Source organism: Zootermopsis nevadensis, unplaced genomic scaffold (assembly GCF_977971745.1).
Source record: "Zootermopsis nevadensis isolate Lab colony 2312 unplaced genomic scaffold, Znev_1.0 Znev_ptg000022l, whole genome shotgun sequence".
Lineage (NCBI taxonomy): Eukaryota > Metazoa > Arthropoda > Insecta > Blattodea > Termopsidae > Zootermopsis > Zootermopsis nevadensis.
This window is the reverse complement of record NW_028259154.1, coordinates 26,278,510-26,295,214: the sequence shown is the minus strand read 5'-3', so window position 1 is coordinate 26,295,214 and position 16,705 is coordinate 26,278,510. Positions and strand designations below refer to the sequence as shown.

General features: G+C 39.8%; 1 protein-coding gene across 1 annotated transcript in view; it reads right to left on the bottom strand.

Moving 5' to 3' along the window:
* Positions 1–68: 68 nt before the first annotated feature.
* Positions 69–16,705, bottom strand: part of LOC110836406 (uncharacterized) — a 142,311-nt gene continuing 125,674 nt past the window's right edge. Inside the window, exon 2 of the mRNA XM_087353653.1 lies at positions 69–2,417. Coding sequence (XP_087209779.1) covers positions 1,315–2,388 — 1,074 coding nt within the window. The 5' untranslated portion in view covers positions 2,389–2,417 and the 3' untranslated portion in view covers positions 69–1,314. The remainder of the gene's footprint in view (positions 2,418–16,705) is intronic.

The following is a 16,705-nucleotide window of genomic DNA, read 5'->3' as shown; positions in this document are numbered from 1 at the left end:
AGAACATCATATGATATTATAAATATTTTAAATTTTAAATTGTGATTAAACGGACTTGATTTAAACAAATATATATTTTATCACAATATGACGCAATTTTATCATCTGTTTATACTAAGCTTATAACAAGAACTTAATTATGTTGCACCAAAGTTTTAATTCTATACTCAACATCTTTAAAAAAAATTTGCAATTATTTTAGTGTTTTGCTCATAGAATATTCACTGGCAAAAGTATGAATGTTAAATTGACATTTTCCATTACACCGTTCGATTGATCCAGGCCCGTGCCCCAATCTGCCAACAAAAAGTATCTTATCATTTAATGAACAATCTTTGGTATATTGTCTTTGGTTTAGCTGCACTCCATAGGTGCAAGTACAAAGGCACTGGGATGAAGGGGAGGACCATGTGACCACCTTCTACTTATAGACAGCACAGATTTAACCCTAAATATTATCTTATCAAAATATTACCTACACCCCAATCATAAAAGTGAAACATAAAATAAAATAAATAAACTATCTTAAGATCTTTTTTGCAACTGAAATTACTGATAATGGATGTGAATGCTTCAGGGGTGAGGTAGGATGGTATCAAGTATGGATGCTCAGACTTGTAAATGTAACATCCTAGAATTGACTTAACATTATCATCAATGCTGTTACTACTATCCCATCTTCTGTCATCAAAATCATCATTATGACCAATTTTAATGTCACTTAGTTGCACCGAATCAGAATTTAAAAATTGTTACATGAGTTTATCTGCGTTAAGTAAAGATATCCAAATGCAATCTCTAAAATAAGGTTCTGAATGTGTGAGAATGCAGTCAGCTAAATATTTGTTGCTCCTTCTGCATATGTGCTACATATTAATAGTACTGACATGGTATAATAAATTAACATATTAATGTTAAATAATTTTAGAACTTCACAGCGTATCTCATTTCCAGACATCTACTCTTCTATATGTTTCTGAGCTGAAGTAAGATAAATTTGAGGTTGAGGGAAGGAAATGTTGGCGATGGGTCACCTCGATTGTGATTCCGCGTGAACCAACATATCAGAGGAACATGCCTTCTTCAGTGCTGAAGACGGTGTTCCTCTGAAACAAAAGCACACATGGCGTCACAGCCCGGAAGACCTACCATTGACAAAACCTATGAATCTCTATCACAGTTGGTTTCCACATTTGTTCGCCTGCTTTCAACTTTCAGCTTCGTCTACGCTGGTCCTGCTCGCATGCTATCATCATCTTCTTTCATCCAGTATCCTGTTATCCCAAAGAATAACAGATAAGAATGGTCACTGCCTCACGTACGAGCCATCGAGCAAGTGCACACGCAGTTGCTGGTCATGACTTGGACGCCACGGTTCCTAAGAAGCATCAACTCATATCTTAGCCTCTGGTTCTCTCGCTCCAAGAATTCCTTCCAGAGAGCAAGTTCATCTTCTTTTGCTCTACGGGCGTCTCTCGATCGCTTTGCAGCTTCATTGTTCTTCCTCCGTTTCTCCAAATATGCGGCGTCCTTTCCATTCGGAGAACTTTGTTCAGAGGTCGATGACGATGGCTGAGGGCTGGGGGAGAGCTTCTTTGCTGGACGCTTCTTATCCTTACCACTCTTTGTCACAAGTTTAGCTTGTGCATATACCTCCTCTTTAAAATGTCCAAAAGACTCGCTGTACAGCGCGCTTACTTCTCCTATATCGAAGGACACAGCTTTGAAGGGTCTCGTACATTTCTTAGTCTGATTTTCAACTGAATTTGGTATGGGGAGGGGATTTGCTAGATGCAGCATGGGTTCAAGACCTGGTGCTGGGGAAGGAGATGATGGTACAGTGGCACTGTTACTTGATAGGCTGTTTTCTGGTGATGAACCTGATTCCAAGGTCAATGGAACTTCAGTTGATGGAATGGCATGGTACAGCATGTACTGTGGAAGATAAGGAAACTGTAATGAATCTCCAGAAGTAGAAGGGAGAGGAACGGGTTGAAAAGAGATCACAGAAGACGATGGCACCGGAATGGTACTTGAGACTGACACCGGGGTAATTATTTTAGAAGGTTGTACGGGTGTATCTGTTGGCTGAGGAAATGCATTGACATTTGTATGTAATGAAATATGTGAGTATGGGACGGAAGGATGAAGTGTTGAAGTTGAAGGCCGATGATGATTCATAATGACGGGAGGCGGTGATTCAGTACGGCATTCCCGTTTGACAACTCTTTCGCTGGGACGACTGACACGGAGGTCTAAAACGTCGTCTCCGTGTTGAACGTCGTGTTGTGGTTGCATAGTTGAAAACGTCAAGTCGATTGCTTGCTGATTCTGCTTCATTGCTGGAATTTGCAGCGATGATATATTCTCGTTAGAAGCCCCCTGCATGGCGCTGGTAACCCAAAATGAAACTATTCCTGCGGAGGAAAATAAATATATTAATGCCAAGGAGAAGGTAACTCATGTGACAATACTTTTCAAACAATAAAAACTGATATATTACTCTGTGACAAGCCACTCATATTTAGAATATTAGATTTGTATCTTATATGCGTCATGTTTGTGTTTGATTAAATATATTTATTTTGTACAGTCTATACACAAACGTTTGAAGTTTATTGGTGTTGTAAAAATTATATAATATTAAAACATTTTGTTGTGTAAAATATAATATAATATAAATATAATATATTGTATCAAATACCTAATAGTTTTTAAAATATTTTAAATTGATAAAAACCTGAAGACGACGGTATTACCCGTCGAAACATGTCGTTTTAATAAAAGCGCTAAAAATATATAATGTAAAATCGTATTTACGATTAAGAGCGCTGATATAATATTTTACACAACAAAATGTTTTAATATTATATAATTTTTACAACACCAATAAACTTCAAACGTTTGTGTATAGACTGTACAAAATAAATATATTTAATTAGAATATTAGGTTTTCCAAGTGGACATTTTTCAAATAAAATTCCGTGCACATTTCGCATCTTTCCAATGTGCTAGACTCCTCGTAAATATAATAATTTATTTGGTTTTACATCCATTAAAAACAGCTAAAAAAGAGTTTTTAATTTTTTTAAAAAATACTTACGCTCTTAGCCAGTAGCAGGGAAAACAAGAAAAGACAGTCAAGTGAATGGTAATATATATTACCCCTAATTTTCTTAATGAATGCAAATTTGTGATTTATTACCGTCTGAATACAGAGAAAATATTTAGCGACTGTGCCGTTAGAAACTCGTCGACAGAGGCAGGGATCGCGCATAACGGAAAGGCTGTACGGCCAAGTATCCCCACCGAATAATTCTCACGAAGTAACAAAGAGAGTTGAAAACAGAAAATACTTTGTTACTTAAACATTTTCCTGATTAATGCAATGAAACCTTATGCGACAAAGTATGCAGAGTGTTTAACGCAAAAGCTGAACGAAACAGACTAAAGACGTGTTTTGTTTTACTAAAATTATGTTTCGAGTTGGTGTTTCCTGGAATTCAGAACAATCGGTAAAGGATGGATTCCCGCTACAAATGGGGAAAAATTAATTTCGTCTGTCCATCGAACGTATTGTAGAAATCAGCAAGAGATTAGATTACGTACGTAGAATAAACTTACGACGTTTTTCAAGCTAAAGCGAGATTCTAAAGAACGGAAAAATGTGTTGATTAGGATACATTTACAGTCTGCAGTACAAGGCAAGAATATGGAACGCGTAATATTTGCGGTTCTCACGAAGATGAACGTCTTATGGGTTCTTACGCCGTGTAGTCTGATAGAAGTTTACCAACGTTTCGGAGGTCCTTGTTGCCTCCATCATCAAGGAGGCAACAAGCAAAGGATAAAAGGAAATCTTCCAGTGTTTTACCTAAATACTTTTATATCATGATTTAAACTTTAAATGCTTCCTGGAAGAATAATGAATTACTTTATCCCGTATATCAGGCACATTTCTGATAAATATTTCGCTTCGTACTCGGCATGTGGAGGTCATGTGCTTATGCTATGTATGCCAGAAGTTTATACTTTTCAATGGAAAAAAGTGAAATATTTAACAATTATTTATTTTAATCCGTCTGATCACAATATTTAAAATTTCTTATAATTAAGCTAATAAAATATCATTTATGTTCCATATCGATTTACATTTCGGAACATTTACACAACATGTTTCGGTTTTTATAAAACCATCATCAGGTGTAAAATATATCTAAGAACTTAAAACTCAATTATGATTTCTGTAGTTTTTTTGGTGATGTTTCATTACGTTTGTTTTTTTCCATTTTTGGGCGAACGTAATGAAACATCACCAAAAAAAACTACAGAAATCATAATTGAGTTTTAAGTTCTTAGATATATTTTACACCTGATGATGGTTTTATAAAAACCAAAACATGTTGTGTAAATGTTCCGAAATGTAAATCGATATGGAACATGAATGATATTTTATTATCTTAATTATAAGAAATTTTAAAACAAAAAATATTTATCACACCGCCACATAAAACAGAGGTTTTGTGTCTGTAATATCAGACACAGGGTGTTTCAAGTAAAATATATTGATGCAAAATTTTAATCTTCCAAACTGCGTGTCAGAAAAGATGATAAAATTGATAGAAGCTTATTAATTTAAAAGACGCTTAAAATATGTTCACACAAAAAAAAATCTTATCTTCTAAAATGTGGAAGACAGAGGCCAGTAGTGTTACCAGATGTAAATCTTGAATCAGAAGAGACGATGTGGATCTCCCGTCGCAGTCTTGCGCCGAAGTTCCCCAAGAACCAAACACTTCAACACATTCACTCAAAATGCTGTCTATCACCAGAAAACAGATGAAATAAGGATTGCGGAAACACTGGTCAACCCCTGCCAGCCAATCAGTGTCCAGAGGGACGGTCCGGTCAGGAGAAGGGGTTATTTTTGGCAGAAAGGGACACGTGCCATTTGGAAGGGTTGAAGGAAGTTACTGTTCTAGCCAAAGACATTCATCCTCTCCTGTGACCGGATGGTGGAAGATGAGATGAGACAGATAAGGATTTTACAGAAATGTGAAAATGCTCGTCTTCTGAGATGTAACACCGTGTAGTTGAATAGTAATTGACCGACGTTTCAGAGGTCCCTTCTGCCTCCATAATCAAGGTGATGAGTTTCGCACAATACGTGCATACACACATCAGAGCACTTGAGAAGCTCGTAGTCGCTCAGTTGGTCATAAAATTTCCCGCATTTCATGGAACCCGAAGATCCATTGCCGCTGTCATAACAGTCCTTCACCAAACGCCTGCTTCGTATTCGGAAGGTCCCGGGCATATATCTAGGCCATGACTGAGTCTTTTCGTAGTTTTACTCAGTCCCTCCGTGCAAATTCCGGGACAGTAACTTAATCTACATTCTGCACCCCTTGTCGATCGCTTCTTCCATGTATACCATACATGTCCAGAAGCCGCCTGGTCTATCCCCAACCTGAGGACACACGCCATGACGTGGTAAGTGACCCGACTGACGAGTAAAAACATTTTTTAACCTCGTTCTACTATCGCAGTTTGCTTCAATGGGGCGGCGCAAATGCTGTCAAAAGCGCCTGTGGATGCCGACTAGACTGCTCTGGCCAACAGATGTGACGGAGAAGTTGCCGAACGAGCAAGGCGTTACGTATTTCAGTAAGAATTAGGTAAGAGGAATCCAAAGGCGTTCAAAGTAGCTTTCGACGCGAGTCCACAGAGCTCTTAGGTACTGGTAGCAAGAAAGTATAATTAAATTACTGGCACAGTATCTTACGTATTGAATTATAACCCGAAATTTCATTACCGCAACCACAAAAGTCTACCATTAACGTAACTGACTTCTGATCACATTTTCAAGATTGATCTTGTGAATACGATAATGAACATAATGGTTTCATAAAAGACGAGGGATTTGTTGGATAGTTAAGCGTACTGTTAGCTTCTGAAGAAGGAGTTATTTATCGGTCTGTAAATTTGTTGTGGGCGTTTTAATATGGCTTAAGACCGAACATTATGTTTTTGGTATAAGTAATACGCATTTGTACCGTAGTTGTTTATAATGAGTTGCTAAATGACTGCGGTGGTGGGAAACATGGCATGGAAAGGACTGTGCAAAGTTTCCTTCTTGCATACAGCATCTTCGTGCAAGACGAGAATACATCTCATGCCACGTCATGATTAATGGATTCTTCCAGCAGTAAGTTTCGTCTTGCAAACCCACCGAAGCGCACTTGTTTGAGGGTGTATCGACACGAGTAATTTGGAGTTTTTTCACAGCGGTTACACCTCATAGTAACGTAAACAGTTATAAGCGTTTCGGCAGAACTTGTTGATTCCATCTTCATGGCAGATGTACAAACACTGTTTCCATAAAGGTTACAGTGGAGCTCGGGAGATATAAACGGTCGATTAAGATGTCTGAGGGCCCCGAGAAGAACATTCGAACATAAGAGACAGGAAGCTACAAGAGAATAAATAGTCTCATGACGAGAAGCTTCATAATTTAAGGTGATGAAATTACGGAGCGTAAAATGTACGGGGTATATAGCACTCAGAAGACAGATGAGAAATTCACACCAATTTCTGTCCTAAATATTTCAAAGACCTAGAAGTAGATGGAAGCTAACTAACTAGATGGCTTAGGGAACCTGAAGGTTCATCACCGAACCAACCAAAGCCCTCCACCGGACCCTGTCCTGGGCCAACAAAATCCAATTTCCCTCAACTCCTATCTCCCGTAGATCCCGCCTGACATTATCCTCCCGTCTACGTCTAGGTCTCGCCAGAGGTCTCTTCCCCTCAGGCTTCCCAAATAGTGGACCCAACCAACCAACCAGATGGCTTACCGAACCCGAAGGTTATCACCGAATTAACCAAAGCCCTCCACCGGACCCTGTCCTGGACCAACAAAATCCAGTCTCCTTCAACTCCTATCTCCCATAGATCCCGCCTGAGATTATCCTCCCATCTACGTCTAGGTCTCCCCAGAGGTCTCTTCCCCTCAGGCTTCCCAAATAGTGGACCCAACCAACTAAATGGCTTACCGAACCCGAAGGTTCATCACCGAATTAACCAAAGCCCTCCACCGGACCCTGTCCTGGGCCAACAAAATTCAGTCTCCTTCAACTCCTATCTCCCATAGATCCCGCCTGAGATTATCCTCCCATCTACGTCTAGGTCTCCCCAGAGGTCTCTTCCCTTCTGTAGCTTAGAGAAATCGGGTATGAAGGTGTGGGTTAGATTCAGCTGGTTCAAGACAGCGTCCGGAAATGGGATTTTATGAACATTCGGATCCCTGTAAAGACGACACATGTCTGTGAAGAATGTGTGTTCCGTCCGGTAGATTCAAGCCATCTGCTGTTGAGACGGTCAGTTCTGCCATCCTCACTGCGCGTTGCGTCTGCCTGTCGACAATAGTGAAAGTTCCTGTCAGCGTTGCAACCCGAGTTTCCTTCTCTTCAAGATTTGGGGAAAACACGGTCCTCCGAACTTCACAATAGTTCTCAGAACTTTTATGTTATTCGCCACTTCTCGCTTTGCGTGTGCCACGGATGGTCCATTTACCTGCTGGCGTTAGCGAACCGAGTGCAAGATGGAAGTAAGTCACTGCACGACACAACCAAAATCAACTCAAATGGTCATGGGGTACGTAAGACCTACGTATTACCTCATATCACAGACGAAATATGACTGTCTTCTGGGATGCTGTAAGTGTAGTTCAGTAGAAATTGACCGACGTTTCAGAGGTACTTACTGCCTCCATCATCAGGAAAGAAAATTTTCTGGAAACATGTATAAAGATATGAGACAAATATAACATTTTTAATTTACTCTACATTTAAAAGGGCGTCTCTCTTATTTAAATTTACAAAATTCGTGTCTTTTTCACTAAAATATGGAGCGGAAGTCGCCACTTGCAAGATCCAGGCACAGCTGGAAAGACAAATCTTATGGTATTTAGAGGATGTGGACTGGATTCAACTGGCTCAGGATATGGTCCAGTGGCGGGTTCTAGTGAACAGAGTAATAAACTTTCGGGCTCCATAAAAGGGGAATTTCACTCAATGAAAAGCGCTCAACATTCCCGATTAAAATTTTGTACGCATTTCTCTAATCGGCCATGCGTGCTATTTAAATCGCCAATTTCACAGTCTTTGTTTTGGTCGCCGTGATACTATTTTTGGTGAAGATTAAAAGTTATGAACAATTTTTCTTCATCCCTCATAAGTCCAAATATTTTCGTCAGTACCCTGTTCTCAAAGGAGCTCAAAATATGTCGTTCTTTTATATGAGAGACCCGTACATGGCTGTATTCTGGTTTGTTGCGCTGTGTGGTCCGGTAGATGATTACCACTCGCCCTGGTCATGGAGATGACACTGGTAAATTTGTATACCAGACTACGCGACGCTACGCCCCAGAAGACAGCCATCTTCGAAACTGACCACAGTGAAAACCTCAAATCCTACAGAAGGCTCTCAGTTTGTTGGCGAAAGGCAATCTTGGTCTGTTATCGGCACTCCCAAATAAAATGAAGCATCACAATCATCAGTGGACCCTGACTGCCTACTTGTCACCTCGCCCTGACGTGATTCTACTGAGGACTTTCACAGTGGTTTTCAGTCAACAAAAGATTGCCGTCTGTCCCCTGACCTACATCCACGATGACCACCAGGAAGGGACGGCTTGTTGACAAGACCCCTGTGGGCGTGTGTGGAAAGGGGTGAAAATATACAATGGGGTTGCGGTTATTGTGGTAAGGACCTCGCTGTATGGCAGCCTATGTTGCAAGCTGAAACAGGAAATACGGTAACAATTCTCACCTTGCCAAAAATACCTTCTCAAAGTATAACTTAATGTCATTGCTACCCCCATTGCGTGTAGGGAGCGTACAGACGAAATTCTATGCATTCCAAACTCAGGTACAGATGGAGTTAAACAGAATCAGCATAGCCGAACACAGGAGAGATGAGAATGTATTCAAAGATGAATGTGTTTTGGATTTTTGCACAGTCTAGTCTGATAGAAATTAAACGACGTTTCAGGGGTAATAACTACCTCTGAAACGTCGATTAATTTCTAACACACTCTAAGGCGCGTTATGAGAACATGAAATCTCACAATGCATAAAAATTTTCGGTCGGAGAGAGTGAAAGACAGATGTCTGATGAGAAACCAGTCTGTATATGGGAGGATGATATTAAAATGGATATAAAGGACATCTGGTGTGTGTACTGTATTCATTTGGCTCAGATTAAGGTTAGAGGGCAGGTTCTTAGGAAAGGGGAAATTAAGTTTTGATTTCCATAAAATTAGAGGAATTCTTTGATCAGTGGCGTGCCTATCAACTTCTCGAGATAGAATCCCACTTAATTACGTAGAATCTGCACAATGACTGATGTCTGATTCATTCTGTCTCTTGTCTGTCAATCCCGTTTTGAACAAATGATGATTCTTGCTACCTTAACCTTTGATCTGAACTTTGTATCCGAAATTTCCAAGAACTGACGACGTTGTTACAAAAGGATTGTTTGTGTGATAGTTTCGATATTGCATACAGAGTTAGCTTTACGTATTTACAGTAAACGGCTCGTTCTTAACGTTGCCCTAATGCCCTGTTTGCTTATGTTATGGAAGGGTTGAGAATCTTAAACTACCGCCTCAAGGACAGTTAATTCAAATCCCTACAGTGAAGGATCCCGACTGATAAATGGGGGAATGGTGTTACAACCGTCAGCGTAGACATCTGAGTATTTATAACTTGGAAGACATAAGAAATGCTTACAAAATTTTAGGCTGTTTTCACAATTAAAATTTTGTAAAGGTTTTCCATCACCCCTGCCACGTGTCTTATCCATCTCATTTTCCTTAATAATAATTTTCGAAAAGTACAAATTATAAAACTCTTAATCATATATTGCACTTTTTCCCACCCTCCCAAAATGCCATCCCCCTTATGCGCCCAGTCCCCAAGAAGCCCTCAACGATGTCTTCAGGGTTGTTGCGCCGTGTACCGACGTTTGAGAGGTACTTGCTGCCACCATCATCAGGGCGATAAACAGATAAATTTATATGAGACTACACGGAAGGAAGTCATATTTAAATTTTAATGTTTTGGCTTTCAGACATCAGAACATTCGGGGCTCAGATAATAATTTATTATAATTTGATTTTGAAACTCAGAAAACTATTGATTACTTGGGGTCCTTAAAACCGATTATTTTATATAAACAATCTGTCGAGTTATCTACGTGACGAATGCAATAACCATTCCTCTCTTAACAACAGGGGTACGCAAAGCAAACACAGAACACAGCAGAGGGCAACTCTGTAACAAGATGCAAGGGTGGGCATGTGTGATCGTAGTTCAAGGGTCAACTGCTTGTGTCTGCCATAATAAGGACATTTGACATGACACTGGCGAAGCTCGGTTATTCGTAAATTATTTAACAAATCTGTATCAACTAAACAGAATTAATCAGCGTCGGATTTATGACAGAGCCTTTAAGCCAGCTGAAACGAAACTGATAAAAACCTCCATTCAGCAGAGACCTTGAGAAGCTAGTAATAGCTCAGCTCGTCAAGAAATTCTCTTGCTTTTGTGGAACCCGGAAATTTATTAACATGACAACAAGATCCAGCCATTGGATCATATCCTGAGACAGATGAATCCAGTCCAAACCCTCCAAATGACTTGTTCTAATACCCCATTTTAATATTATTCTCCAGACCACGCGTAGGTTTTCCAAGCGGTCTACGAAGGAATATTTCATAAATAAGTGAACATCAACACAACTGAACATGGAACTATAATTCAAGATTACAAATGACAAAGCTTTGTGTATATTTTTAACAAATTTTATAATTTTATAACAGAAGCTTAATCAAACACGCAATAGACTGTACCCGCTGATGCAACGGCGTAGCTTAAAACTCAAGTTGAGAGTCACAAGATGGACTAATATGTTCGAAACGTCGTCCAGTGGCGTGAAGATAAAGACTACATGAAATTGTAGTGTGTGGATTTCAATTTCTAGTTCTAAGGAGGCGGACATATAACAATATTTTATTTGTACACCCAAATGAAACACGCATTTTTGCAATATGGTAACATATTTTGGTACACTCTATACATTTATACCCAGACAACGAAAAATATTTAGAGAAAAATCTTCCATGACGATAGAAGGTCACAGGCATAAAGAACAAAAACAAATATCCCGCCATTTGAAATAAGATAATTGGAGCTGACCTTAAGACTCGAAGCGGGCATGACGACGTTGCTCCTCAGCCCTGAAGATGGAGGCAGTAATTTTCTCCGAAAGCAGGATTTTAAGGTTCTCGCGGTGGCAGCCATGAAGATGGCCGTGTTCTGGCCTGTAGTGCCGCGTAGTCTGGTAGAAATCTACCGACGTTTCAAAGGTACTTACTCCTTCCATCAGCAGGGAGACATCGTCCTGATAATGTACGCAGCAGTATAATACTGAAACGTCTGTAGATTTCTACCAGACTACGATGTAGAATAATATTCTGACTGCCGTGGAAACCTCAAGACCTTACATTATATTTTAAAGCAGGTGAATTTTCGGGGTATATAATTACACAGCCCAGAAGAGCCAATGTCCACGATAATGTTATAACTGTATCCTGGCGGTAATGAATTTGGGTTTTTGCCTGCCTTATTGATAGGCAAAATAGTTATTGTGCCCAATGGAGTGGAAGACTATTGAATGGATTTCCCAGAAGTATTGAAAAAGCAGGTAAACATTATTTATTCTGCCTATCACTGGCTAAGAGAACAATAGAGTATGGACCCTTGGGTAAAGGGTACTTTGAGAGACCTGGAAGAATGATCAGATGTAGCACTTAAAAGTACAAAAGGAGAATATAACTTCCTAATTTAAGTTTTTCCTTGGGTATTCCCTAATGAAACAAGTCTCCAACATGCAAGATTGCATCCAGCAGACATAGAGAGTGGTTGTTGAACACAGCAAAGCAGATTTCAGAAATACGACAACCACGGTTGTGCGAGGTGGATTTCGTCATGTCTCTTCGACCTACACATACCTAACTCATGACACGGTTGTTTGTTTCTAATCTTATACCTGGTAACAGAATCGACGCCACTGAGTGACAATCTTGATCTATTCGAAAGACTTTCCCTCAATAACAAGTGTTACATTGTGTGGTCAGGTAGATGGCAAATGATGACATGGAAGAAAGGTTAAAATGAAGTCATCGCTGGTACGTAACTGAGCATTGCGCTATGTAGACGCATCTTCAAGGCCCCGTGGTTTTACCCTCGAGGAGACAACCGCGGTACCCATCAGCTTTGAAGACTGGGTTGGTATGTAAAATACACAAAAATAATTTTCCTGAGTAGGATTTCAAGTTCCTGCTTTCTTGTATGGGGAAGAACACAGATTGAGTGTAAACGAACACCCTAAGGGCCCCGTCCGTCTGTCACTGCAATCTCGAAGAAGAATAATTTGGGTCACACTGTTGAAATAACGGCTTCGAGAAGCAAATGTTGTCTCTGATACCATTGTGGAATTTTCAGTCTCCTCGTTGACCTGGTGACATCATCGCTCGAGATGATGCTCAATACTTTAAGAATTTTAATGCGTTTCAAAGTGTACATTTTTCCAAGTCTAAATTAGATATGAGCGTACGATTAACAAGAGGGTTGAAATAAGATGTGTTAAGTTTATGGAATCTCAGACGCGAATGTGTTTGTTCGAAAGCTGCGGTTTGGGGAGGGGAGACCCGGACAGGTAAGTTACAGGTCCTTACAAGGGAGGAGAAAATGTATACAGGCATACCTTGATTTATTGCGCCGAGCAAGTCCATCGGCGCCATTTTTCCAACAGCATGTGCTCACTTCGTGTCTCTGTGTCACATTTTGGTAATTCTCGCATTTTTTTAGACATAATGCTATTGCACACTTAATAGACTACAGTATAGTGTAAATATAACTTTTATATATGCACTAGGAAACAAAAAAATTAGTGTGACTCGTTTTATTGCGGTGGTCTGGTACCGAACCCGCAATATCTCCGAGGTATGCCTGTATATGGAAATGTTTGTCGTTGTCTCAATGCTACGCCATTATGGCGTATTTTGTGTGAAACATGACAAACAACGTTTCGAAAGTAAACAATATGACCTCTGGCTCATCCAATCTGAAACCGTGTAAATAATTACTCAATAGCGGAGTTCAAGACGTGCTGTTTATCCAGTAATCGTGTTCTGAACACAGAATCAGCAAACAACAAAATGGTGGACCTCTCTTATCTTTAACCTGGTTCTGTTGACTCAGGAACAAGTTCACAAACCGACTAACTACACGGAGCAGAACACTTCTTAATAAGCTGACAGTCGCTCATAAACCCTACAACTTTCTCATATTTTATGGAAACAAAAATTCATTATCATGTTCATAACAGCTCGTAACATGCCAACCATAATTAAAATGACCAGACGAAGGAGGGTCGGATGGGATGAGCATGAAGAACGCATGGGAAGATAAAAAATACTACAGGAGATTGGTTTGAGACCCCGAGGGGAATGTCCACTCGGAAGACCTAGGCATAGATGTGAGAGAGGATTTTCGGGAATTAGGATAGGACAACTTGGATTTGATTGATCTGGCTCGGGATAGGAAATCAGTGATGAGCTTCTGTTAACATGATAATGAACCTTCCGGACCTATAAACGGTGTAGAATTTGACTTATTGGGCGTGCTACTAGCTTCTCAAGAAAAACTACGTTCAATGGAGTCAGTTCACAACAGCACGTCACAGGATCTTGTTCTAAGCCAGACGAATCCACCTATACAACGAAAATCCACTTGTTCCAAATCCATTTTAACGGAATCTTCCACGTGCCAAATATTCTCTGCCATTTGGATTGCGAAATTAATTTTGGGATAGTTTTTAAAATAGGATACATCATTTCAAATTAATCATTCACAGTCAAGTTACGAGCCTTAGTAAAGGAGCCAGAGGATCAAGGATTTGTAAGGAGTTGCTGATGATCCATCTTCTACCCTTCAATGCAACAGGGCACAGTTATGTCTGCCTGGGTTGCCTGTCCTTTGTGTCAAACCGTTACTGGGTAAATATTCAGCGGTCCCAACAAGGATGCGAATTCATTTCGCGGTGTAATGCAACAACGGAACAAGTCCACTCCAGACCACAGCGTACAGTTATTAATGAATTAGGCCATGTACAAGGAGACACTTATTTTGGGCGAATTCATGTAATAATTACGATTTACTCCGGTATAAAGATTTCTGTCTTCTGACAGAAATTGTCGGACGTTTCAGAACTCCTTCACAGATGCCCTCTTCTGAAACGTCGATAAACTTCTACCAGACTACACGGCGTTTCAACCCAGAAGACAGCCATAGTCAGGTTCCATTCTTTAACCAGGCGACTATTAAAGATAAATAAAGGTTTCATGTATCTGAGTTTACATAATGACGTTTGTTTTGTGTGTAATTAATTCGCTTGAAATGAGACGTGTTAATATAATTATGAGGTAGAAGGCCTTGTAATCCTGGGGTCTCGGGTTCGATTCCCGCGGTGCCCGAATTTATAACTTGTGTTGGGCAAGGCCGTGGTCCAGGCAACACGGAGTTTTCCTCCGTGGCATCCCAACAAATACTCCATTCACACACAGAAGAAGGCAATGGCAAACCACTTCTGGATCATCTGCCAAGAACGTATATGAACAGGTCCCAGTCCGAGAAAAGGATGGAAGGATCCTGTTCATATGGACCTGTCGTCAGACAGAACACTAAATAATAATAAGATGAGGTGGTCTAGCGGTTAGAACGCTGGCCTTGTAATCCTGGGGTCTCTGGTTCGATTCCCGGCGGTGCCCGAATTTATAACTTGTGTTGGGCAAGGCCGTGGTCCAGGCAACACGGAGTTTTCCTCCGTGGCATCCCAACAAATACTCCATTCACACACAGAAGAAGGCAATGGCAAACCACTTCTGGATCATCTGCCAAGAACGTATATGAACAGGTCCCAGTCCCAGAAAAGGATGGAAGGATGCTGTTCATATGGACCTTTCGTCAGACAAAACACTAAATAATAATAATAATAGAAATTATGTAAAACGCTTCGCTTGAAAAGAGCAATGGTACTTTGCGTCACTGTTGCACACAATCAGGCCCTGTATTCTTTCCTCCGCCAGCGTTACAGAGATCTAAACCCTTTTGCCTACTGCCCTCTCGTAAGAATTGAAATGAGCCTTAAAACTCCCCCCTTTCCTCCCCTCGCCGAGGGTTTTTCCCTGTTTAAGTGACATGTCACATAAAAGTACAGAGCAAACTTTCCGCGATTGGAAAGATTTCAAAAGGAATAACGGGACCTTTTTTTTGAAAAGAATTTGTTGCCTGAAAATGGGCAATATACAGATGTTTTGGCTGTAATGAGACCTCGCAAGAAACCTTTTACCCCCCCCAACACAAACGCGCGACTCAAAAACTAACGGTCGAAGAGAATTCTAATGTGAAATTTCTCTCGCAAACAACTAGAAAAATTCGTATTTCGGGTTCTCACGGCTGTGAAGTACCGATGAAGGTCTTCAGAACTCAAATATATATTTATTATTCAATCAAAATATATAATATAATTCAGGTCTATACACAAACTTTATTTACAGATGTTAAAATTTAAAATTTGCGCTATTCATCGTTACAACGATGTTACAATACTGCGCCTTTAACATCGTTGTAACGATGAATAGCGCAAATTTTAAATTTTAACATCTGTAAATAAAGTTTGTGTATAGACCTGAATTATATTATATATTTTGATTATAAAACACAAACATGACGCATTTAAACCTTAAATTTATTATTCAAGTCTATACACAAACCTTTTAAATATTGATGTTAAAATTTAAAATTGATATTAATATTCTGCGCCATTCATCGTTATCTCGATGTTACAATATTGCGCTATATATTACAACATGTTTCGATGTCATAGAATAGTTTTAAAAATAAAAACCTGAAGATGATGCTAAGACATCGAAACATGTTGTAATATATAGCGCAATATTGTAACATCGAGATAACGATGAATGGCGCAGAATATTAATATCAATTTTAAATTTTAACATCAATATTTAAAAGGTTTGTGTATAGACTTGAATAATAAATATATATTTGAATTTTAAACACAAACATGACGCATCCTAAACTATAAAGTCTTCAGAACTGTAACGCGAACGTTTCGGAGGAACATTCTGCCTCCATATTCAAGGCTGAATGAAGATTGAGACAGTAAGTTCCTCCGATACGCTGATATCTACCTACACGATCTCAGAAATGACACTCACGTGGTTAATTTCCAAGCGAAATGCTCCGTTGAACAGTGCGGCTACAAGGAGTCACTGAGGAAGACGATGTCATGAGGTCGTCGCCTGTGCAACTCTTTTCAATCGACATGGTTACAGGAACACGGAGTACAATGACAGGATTACCAGCGAATAATGATTTGGGAAGGAACACAAAAGAAGTGGTCGTGGCCTAATTTAATAGTATGTCCCGCCGCCTACTTCATCCCCAACTCGACGACCTTCCTACATTATAATTGGTTTAGAAGCTGGGACAGTTTACCGACGTTTCAGAGGTCTATGATCAGGGTAATGATCGCCCTGATGATGGAGGCAGCAAGG